The sequence below is a fragment of the Gossypium hirsutum genome, chromosome D12, assembly GCF_007990345.1.
Source record: "Gossypium hirsutum isolate 1008001.06 chromosome D12, Gossypium_hirsutum_v2.1, whole genome shotgun sequence".
Classification (NCBI taxonomy): domain Eukaryota; kingdom Viridiplantae; phylum Streptophyta; class Magnoliopsida; order Malvales; family Malvaceae; genus Gossypium; species Gossypium hirsutum.
This window is the reverse complement of record NC_053448.1, coordinates 1,575,335-1,585,008: the sequence shown is the minus strand read 5'-3', so window position 1 is coordinate 1,585,008 and position 9,674 is coordinate 1,575,335. Positions and strand designations below refer to the sequence as shown.

General features: G+C 37.5%; 1 protein-coding gene across 2 annotated transcripts; it reads left to right on the top strand.

Annotated features, from left to right (window-relative positions):
• Positions 1 to 334: 334 nt before the first annotated feature.
• LOC107942377 (brefeldin A-inhibited guanine nucleotide-exchange protein 1) lies at positions 335 to 9,674 on the top strand. 2 transcript variants are annotated; one of them, XM_016876030.2, is made up of 11 exons: positions 335 to 1,597; positions 2,315 to 2,632; positions 3,315 to 3,648; positions 3,863 to 4,288; positions 4,535 to 4,827; positions 5,221 to 5,494; positions 6,214 to 6,716; positions 6,858 to 7,179; positions 7,256 to 7,616; positions 8,063 to 8,745; positions 8,842 to 9,674. In XM_016876030.2, exons 1-11 carry the CDS (start codon positions 543 to 545, stop codon positions 9,457 to 9,459), a joined length of 5,187 nt encoding a protein of 1,728 aa, XP_016731519.1. In that variant the 5' UTR covers positions 335 to 542; the 3' UTR covers positions 9,460 to 9,674. The 2 variants fall into 2 exon arrangements, with proteins under 2 accessions (XP_016731519.1, XP_040964076.1); XM_041108142.1 differs by lacking the exon at positions 335 to 1,597 and having other exon boundaries at positions 3,305 to 3,648.

Genomic DNA, 9,674 nt, shown 5'->3' with positions numbered 1-9,674 from the left:
ATATAGATACTACATAGAATGATTCTTTTGGTAACATATTATAAAAAAAATCTAGAAAAGAACAAAGAAGAATAAAGAGGTGGCTTGTCTTTGTATTCTTGTTCACGTACAAGTATCGAGGGTAAATGATAATTATAAAGCCTACAAAATTAGAGATAAATACAAGGGATGAAATAAAAAAGGCAAATAAATGATTAATAACATGTTTAAATTCAAATATTAGTATAAAATAAATAGAAAAACCGGGTCCTAACATTTCGAACCGAATCCGATCGTCACATGTGGGAGTGGGGGTAAGTAATAGGGTATAAAGACGGGTTAAATAGGCGCCTGTCGGCTTGGCTGCTCAGCCTTGGACAAATCAAATTAGCCTTTCTTCCATTCTACCCTCCCCCAAGAATTAGTCGTTGTTCAAAATTCAAAGATTAGATTAGAAGGGCTTTCATCCCATTGCTTCTATCTCACGCATTTCGATTTCTAATGACTTTTGCATTTCAACCACCATTCCCATCAGATCTGCAACTGAAACCCAATTGCGACTGATGTCAGCTCCCCAGACGCTCGGCGGTCCTTCCCGGTGCGGCCGCGTCCTCGGCCCATCCCTCGACAAGATCGTCAAAAACGCCGCTTGGCGGAAACACTCTCACATCGTTTCCTCCTGCAAATCCGCCCTCGACAAGCTCGACACCCTTTCCGACTCCGCCTTATCCGATCCCTCTTCTCCTCTACTCGGCCTTTCCTCTTCCGACGCCGACTTTGTCCTCAATCCCATCCTCCTTGCTCTTGACTCCAATTACGCCAAACTCGCTGATCCCGCCCTCGAATCCCTCTTCAAGTTATTCTCCCTTGGCCTCGTTCGCGGTGAGATTGAGAGCAACATCCCCAATTCCATCCTCTATAAAATTGTCCAAAGTGTGTGCAAAGTTGGTGGCATTGGCGACGAATCGATAGAGCTTGCTGTGCTACGTGTTTTACTCTCCGCCGTTCGATGCCCCTGCGTTTTGATCCGTGGTGATTGCTTGCTTCACGTCATTAGAACTTGTTACAATGTATATTTAAGTGCTTTAAATGGAACCAATCAGGTCTGTGCTAAGTCCGTTCTAGCTCAGATTGTGCTTATTGTATTTACCCGAGCAGAAGAAGATTCCATGGACGTTTCTACCAAAACAGTGCCGGTGAGTGAGCTTTTAGAGTTTACTGATAAGAATTTAAATGAAGGGAGTTCAATTTATTATTGTCAGAAATTTGTTAGCGAGGTTGTGAATGCTAGTGAAGGGGTTCCAGATTTGAAGTTTTCGCAGCCGATTACTGGTCCGGAGTTGCGAAATGGTGAGTCTAAGGTGTCGAATGGGGAAGAGAAGGATGGAGTTGAGGAGGAAGAGACGAAGGAAGGGGTCGAATCGAGTTCTGATGGTGTTACTAGTAAAATTAGGGAGGACGGATTTCTTGTTTTTAAATATTTGTGCAAGTTATCTATGAAATTTTCGTCACAGGAGAATCCTGACGATGAGATCCTTTTGAGAGGGAAAACAGTGTCTTTGGAACTCCTCAAGGTGATTATGAATAATGGGGGTTCAATTTGGCACACAAATGAGAGGCAAGTCACCATACTATGTTCACGTAGGATTTTGATATTTTATTTCTTTGAAATATGGACTTATTATTTGGTTTATTTAGTTGTTATGGTTGTTTGCATTTAGTTTGGGCTTTATCTTTGATAGTTATCCAATTTTTTCAGATAGTTGTTGGCATACTAGTACTTTGATTTTTGTGTTAAGAACTTAAAAATGGTGTGTTTGCTAATCTTATCTAGATGCAGATACCATATAATTGAGCAAATAAGAAGGTATTTAGGCTTCTTATTCGCAAACTCTACCAGGTCACATGTACAAGGCCTCAATGTGGGAAATCACTTGGGGTCCTGATCCTCCAAACATAAGGGAAACTTAAAACCTGAATGAATGTCACACAATGTTTCCAAGTACGCTGCTGATTCTGTGCCACATGACACCAAATAAACTCTTTCTTATCGAGTGCTTATGCATACTGGGTACCGCTATTTTCATGAATCTGAAGAATGCCTGTTTAGCTAGTTCTTTTATGCTTATGTATAGTACAAACACACACAAAACAAAAATCTCACTAAAAGAAAATCAGTTCTTTATGAATGTGTGAGTGTGCTATTTATTCTTTATCTTGCAATTTTTTTGATGTTATGTACTAATTTGGATAAATAATTCACTTGCTTCCCCCCCCTTTTTATGGTCTTCTGTTAAATTTATTCTAGTTTTATATGCTGTGATATGTCATGCAGGTTTCTTAATGCAATTAAGCAGTATCTCTGCTTATCATTGTTAAAAAACAGTGCTTTGTCAGTGATGTCAATTTTCCAGCTCCTGTGTTCTATTTTTATGAGTTTGATCACAAAGTATAGATCAGGGTTGAAATCTGAAATTGGAATTTTCTTTCCCATGCTAATCCTCCGAGTTCTAGAGAATATTCTCCAGCCTAGTTTTGTACAGAAAATGACCGTCCTTAACTTGCTGGAAAAGATTGTTGGGGATCCACAGATTATCATTGATATATTTGTGAACTATGACTGCGATGTCGATTCAACAAACATATTTGAAAGGTATTTTTTTTTCCTCATTAATTTTTGTACAATGTGTTTGGCATGAATGCTGGTTCTATGTCCACAAGTTTGTCTATCATGTGAATTTTCTCCAAACATATTTGAAAGGTATTTTTTTATTAATATTTCTTTGCACAAAGTATTGGATCAGCACTCATAACAATGTCCTCTAGTTTGATTACTATGTCAAGTTTTATATAGAAGTGTCCATCTAATCATATGTGAAATCCTGTATGAATTTGGTACGTGCTTCTCAAATTTTGTGAAAGAAGGGCTGGTCAACATAAAAATTAACTCAAGCACCTGTTATTGGTTACTGTTCTCAGAACTTCCTTTAGCTTCGTTTCACATTAGTTTTATTTCTCATTCTCTTTTATTTATTATATGAAACTTTAGTTAAATGTATTAATAGTCTAATAATCAAATCATTTGTTAAATTGTATATAATTTGAAACCTTTTGCAAAAAATTGCAAAAAGCAGGTCAATGTAGTAATTAGTTATTGACCAAAAAGAACACAGGAATTAACTTGAGCACCAGTCATGTGTGATGTTCTCAGAGATTTCTTTAGCTTCCTTCCTAGTTTATATATTTTTTTAATTTCTCATTATCTTTCATTTCTTAATGCAATGTGCTTTAGTAAAATGTATTAAAACTCTTATAATTCCATCAGATATTTGCAGGATTGTCAATGGCCTTCTGAAAACTGCTTTAGGGCCTCCATCTGGTTCAACCACAACTTTGTCTGCAGTCCAGGATGTTACTTTTCGGCATGAATCAGTGAAGTGTTTAGTTGGCATCATTAAGTCAATGGGAGCTTGGATGGATGGACAGCTGAAGATAGGTCATTCTGACTCACCTAAGAGCTTTGAGAATGACACTTTAGCTGAGAGCCATTCAACCTCAACTGCTGAAGATGGAACTCTTGCTGATTGTGAGTTGCATCCAGAAATGAATTCTGAATTATCAGATGCTGCTACAGTTGAGCAACGCCGAGCTTACAAGATTGAACTCCTGGTTAGTTATTGCTTTAAGTTTCTTCAAATAGCAGAAACTTGTTTGGTACCCAAATTGTCACAGAGAGGGCTGCCTTGATAAGTCATGATAATTTGTCATATTTTTTTATTGATTTCTATTCTTTTATGTATTTTTAGGCAGATAAATTAAATGTCTAGTTTTCTCCTTCTTCACAAGCTTAGTTTTAGTGATTATTTTACCGGGTTATATGCAGAAAGGCGTCTCATTGTTTAACAGGAAGCCATCCAAAGGCATCGAGTTTCTTATAAACACCAGGAAGGTTGGCAACACTCCAGAGGAAGTGGCATCTTTTCTAAAGAAAAACACTACTGGGCTGAATGAAACCATGATCGGCAATTATTTGGGTGAAAGGGGAGAATTTGCTTTGAAAGTCATGCATGCTTATGTAGATTCTTTCAATTTCAAATCTATGGATTTTGGTGAAGCAATTAGGTTCTTCCTACGTGGCTTTAGGTTGCCAGGCGAGGCACAGAAAATTGACCGCATCATGGAGAAGTTTGCTGAGCGCTATTGTAAATGCAATCCGAACTCATTTACTAGTGCAGATACTGCCTATGTACTGGCATACTCTGTCATAATGCTCAACACTGATGCTCATAATAACATGGTCAAAGATAAGGTTTGTTTGTCAAACCTATTTTGTTTCTTCAGCACATCGCTAAGTTATGAACTTTTGCTTTGCATGCTTTCTTAATATGTACTTGTCTTTTGAGGGACCTTTCTGATCTATTCTGGGGCTTGTAAGCCTTTCGGGTGCTTTTAATTTTCCTGTCAATAATGGAAAATTTTCCTTGTACAATTGTGATTAGGGTTTTAGTTGTACATAGATAATCTCACAATTGTTATATGTTGCTTCCACATTCAGATGACTAAGTCTGATTTCATCCGAAACAACCGAGGAATAAATGATGGCAAGGATTTACCTGAGGAGTATCTTGGTGCTCTTTATGATCAGATTGTGAAAAATGAAATTAAGATGAATGCTGATTCTTCTGTTCCTCAAAGCAAGCAAGAAAACAGCTTAAATAAGTTGTTGGGTTTGGATGGTATACTGAATCTGGTTAGTTGGAAGCAAACCGAAGATAAGCCATTGGGTGCAAATGGTCTCCTTATAAGACATATTCAAGAGCAGTTTAAGGCAAAGTCTGGAAAATCAGAGTAAGTTTTTTAATCTAAAATGTTTTGCTCTGTCAAAGATGATTGGTTGGGCAAGGAATTGTAGAAGTATTGCTCTTGTTTGGGTTATATATTGGTTGTCTTGAATCATAATTTTCCTCATACCATTACTGAGTGCCAGATAATTTCTTTGACATATTTTTGTATATGTTAGGAAAGTAAGTCTTTTGATCTGAGTTGATGCTAACATAAATACTTCAAAGTGAACTTGCATAATTAAACAAAGAGAAATAAGTTCTTGTACGCTTCTCTGTATATGTTCTTGCCAGATTGCTTCTGTTTTAAATAGATCTTTGTTCTTTTATCATCCTAATATCCCAGAGGGCCTACCACATAATATTTGTTAATAGAGCCTTTTTTCATTCTCTCTTGCAGGTCTGTTTATCATGTTGTTTCAGATGTATCAATCTTGAGGTTTATGGTGGAGGTCTGCTGGGGACCCATGCTGGCTGCATTTAGTGTCACTCTTGACCAAAGTGATGATAGACTTGCTACCACTCATTGCTTACTGGGCTTTCGACACGCTGTGCATGTAACTGCAGTATTGGGCATGCAGACACAGAGAGATGCTTTTGTCACATCTGTGGCAAAGTTCACTTTTCTCCATTGCGCTGCAGATATGAAACAAAAGAATGTTGATGCTGTAAAGGTAAGTAGTATTTGTTCGCACAAGATAAAAAAGAAATGGAATCTTACCCCTGGTATTCTCGTATGCTACATCACAGGAAGAGTTATAATTGCTGTATCAGCCAATCTGAATGTTTGCCCTTATGGACTCCCTCCACAGATATGATAAAGTTCATTTGTGTGGACTAGTCTTTTATGCATTTTAGTTCCTTTTTCTGGGTGTTAACTTGTTTATGGAGCATTAATAATCTAGTAGTTTTGAAATCAAGTTCAAGGATGCCTAATGATGTTCGGTTTTTTATTGCTCTTGTGGTTTTGTTTGACTTTATGTGTTATAATTTTTAGCTATTTGAAATCAGAAGCATTACTTTTTTGTACAGTTAATATTAACCATGAGTAAATTTATCGGTCATATGCCTGATATTAGTTTTATCATTGATAAACAATAAGTTGAAGCAGGCAACTGTTGTGGCCATGGGTTTAGTCATGGTATTGATTGAAAAAGGCAACCTTTTGAGGGCTGTGTTATACACGCTTATGAGACTATGCATGCAAAATAACCATTTAGCCTAAACTGTGATGGATGGATGATAGTTCCTTTTTTTCTTTTTGTTGGCAAAATAGGTGAAAAAGAATTAACGCATTAAATTTTGGTAGCCTGTTGCCTGCGTATAATATAATTTTCTTTCTGTGAAATGTTCTTTTTATATCTCACTTGTTGAAACATTTTACTTGATACAGGCAATAATAACTATCGCCATTGAAGATGGTAACCATCTTCAGGAGGCCTGGGAGCATATATTGACATGCCTGTCCAGAATTGAGCATTTGCAACTGTTGGGAGAAGGTGCCCCAACTGATGCATCTTTTTTATCTGTGTCAAACACTGAAACAGATGAAAAGATGGCAAAATCTGCAGGTCTTCAATCTCTGAAGAACAAAGGAACCCTCCAGAATCTAGCTGTAATGGCAGTTGTCCGAGGAGGTTCTTATGATAGCACCTCTGTTGGAGTCAATAATTCTGGGTTGGTATCTCCTGAGCAGATTAATCACTTCATCGCAAACTTGAATTTATTGGAGCAGATTGGAAGTTTTGAGTTGAATCATGTGTTCGCACATAGTCAAAGGTTAAACAGTGAAGCAATAGTGGCATTTGTGAAAGCCCTTTGCAAGGTTTCTATATCGGAGTTGCAGTCTCCAACAGATCCCCGTGTTTTTAGCCTCACAAAACTAGTTGAAATTGCGTAAGATTCTTACCTTTTTCTTTTAGAAAATTTCCTATAATATTAGCTCCATTAAGACCATGTGTTTTACCCTTACAGATAAGGTTGCTCTAGATTTCTCCTGCACATATATCTCCCTTATTCTACAATGTTCTATTGCAGGCATTACAATATGAACCGCATCAGATTAGTTTGGAGTCGCATGTGGATTGTTCTCTCTGATTTCTTTGTTTCGGTTGGATTGTCTGAGAATTTATCTGTAGCAATTTTTGTAATGGATTCGTTGCGGCAACTTGCTATGAAATTCTTAGAACGTGAGGAGCTCGCAAATTACAATTTCCAGAATGAATTTTTGAGACCATTTGTGATTATTATGTGGAAAAGCAACTCTACAGAAATAAGGGAATTAATAGTTCGGTGTATTTCTCAGATGGTCCTCAGCCGCGTCAGAAACGTGAAATCAGGATGGAAAAGTGTTTTTTCGGTATGCTAGTGGCTCATCTAACATTTCTATTGTCATGCAGCTCCAATATTCTTTTCACACAATTCTGTTCTCTCAGGTGTTCACAGCTGCTGCTGCTGATGAGCATAAGAATGTTGTCTTGCTGGCTTTTGAGACAATGGAAAAAATAGTGCGAGAATACTTTCCTTATATAACTGAGACAGAGGCTGCTACATTTACTGATTGTGTTAGATGCCTCATCAAGTTCACAAATAGCAGGTTTAACAGTGATGTTAGCCTTAATGCTATTGCATTTCTGCGGTTCTGTGCCTTTAAACTTGCCGAGGGAGGACTTGTTTGCACTGATAAGAGCTCTGATGATGGTTCATCTGTTTCAACTGTAATTAAGGATGATTCAGGTGTACAAAGTTTCACGGATATTGATGATCCTGGTTCTTATTGGGGCCCTCTGCTAACAGGTAACTGGCTAGTTTAGTTCCTTGCAAATCCTCAAACATTGTTACGACGTTATGCAGTATGGATGGCATGATAGGCTATTTGTATGATCGAATTCTTAGGAATCAAAACTAAGCTGATATATGGTTCACATGGCATGTTTGATGGATGGATACTGTTCTCTTATTACTAGCATGTTGTCACTCTCTCTGTTTAAGTCCCATGTCAAAGATGCATTTTTTGTGTTTAAATCATTGGACAATATCTAATTTTCATTGTTAGTCCATTAAACCACTCCCATTTAGGTTAGGCTCTTATTGACCAAGTTAAATGCCAAAAGCAATTTGTAGCCTGCTTTGTCCAATCTGTTCTCTTTGAAAGGCAACATGAATGCTATCACTGCTAGTTTTTGACATTGCAGAAAAGCGCGGTTGGTTTTGAAGTTATAGAATTTGTTATGTTGTTTCAGGTTTATCAAAACTAACATCTGACTCGAGATTAGCTATTCGGAAGAGTTCGTTGGAAGTGCTTTTCAACATCCTGAATGATCATGGTCATCTTTTCTCACAGACATTCTGGCTTGGTGTTTTTAGTTCTGTTGTTCTCCCTATATTTGATGGTGTTTGTGAAAAGAGAGACAAGGCTCTACAAACTGAGCAGGATTCACCAACTGCAGAATCTCCTCATCGCGATGCAATTACATGGGACACTGAAACTTCTGCCGTGGCATTACAGTGTTTAGTAGATTTATTTATTAGTTTCTATGATGTATTGAGGCCCCGGCTATCAGATGTGGTATGCATACTGACAAGATACTTAAGAAGTTCAATACAGGGTCCTGCAAGCACTGGGGTTGCAGCATTGTCTCATTTGACAGGAGAGTTAGGAAGCAGACTTTCAGAAGATGAATGGCAAGAAATATTACTAGCATTAAAAGAAGCAGCCATGTCTACTTTGCCAGGGTTTAAGAAGCTTTTGACAACCATGGATGACATCAAGGTGCCACACAATTCTCAATCCTATTCTAATACTGAAACTAGTTCTGATCATGGATTGACCAATGATGATCTTGAGGATGATAATCTACAAAATGTGGCTTATGTGGTTTCGAGGACGAAGAGTCATATTTCCGTCCAGCTACTCATTTTAGAGGTTCTGTTACACACTATATTCTTGCATGCTAATAATAATTCATTACAATGCTATATTTATGACATAATCGTATTTGTTTTGGCTTAATCATTTCAGGTCGTGACTGATATGTACAGAACACACCTACAATTCTTGTCAGCTGCCAACATAAATATCATTGTTGAGATATTTTCCTCCATTTCATCACATGCTCTGCAACTGAACTCCGAGACAACAATGCAAAAGAAAATACAGATAGCGTGCTCAATCTTGGAGCTCTCAGAACCTCCCATGATTCACTTTGAGAAGGAGGCTTATCAAAATTACCTCGACTTCCTCCAATATTTAGTCAAAAAGAATCTGTCCATTTCCAAGGAGATGAACCTAGAATTACTGCTTGTAGCAGTGTGTGAAAAAATAATGCAAATATACCTCAACTGTACTACTGTGAACCATAATGTGCAACAGAAATCGGGGGACAAGGTGGTAGTGGTGACTCATTGGACTCTTCCATTAAGTTCAGCCAAGAAGGAAGAATTGGCAGCTAGAACTCCATTACTTGTGTCAGCATTGAGGGCATTGAGTGGGTTGGAAAGAGATTCCTTTAGAAAATACATATCGAATGTCTTTCTTCTGTTGGTAGATCTTGTCCAGAGTGAGCATAGCTCGGGCGAAGTTCAACGGGTTCTGAGCAACATATTCCAGTCATGTATAGGTACAATAATAATGCAATGATTTAAGATTATATGTTTCAGAATATATAACATTTAGATATGTCACAGTTTTGATCATAGAGTTGGCTTGATGATTAGCCAAGATATATATATAAATATATATAAATATATAAAATAGCTTATTCTGAGTTGTTTTCTTTTCTTCTTATAGAAAAGGAGTGTACATGTTAATGAACATCTTGATTGATCTGAATTGAGATTCCCTTCACTTACTCA

Bases quoted from the DNA above. Each gene is read 5' to 3' on its own strand.
- LOC107942377 (XM_016876030.2), top strand. From the start codon at position 543: ATGTCAGCTCCCCAGACGCTCGGCGGTCCTTCCCGGTGCGGCCGCGTC. The intron at 1,598-2,314 runs GCAAGTCACCAT...TATGTCATGCAG, and splicing joins ATTTGGCACACAAATGAGAG to GTTTCTTAATGCAATTAAGC. The intron at 8,746-8,841 runs GTTCTGTTACAC...TAATCATTTCAG, and splicing joins TCCAGCTACTCATTTTAGAG to GTCGTGACTGATATGTACAG.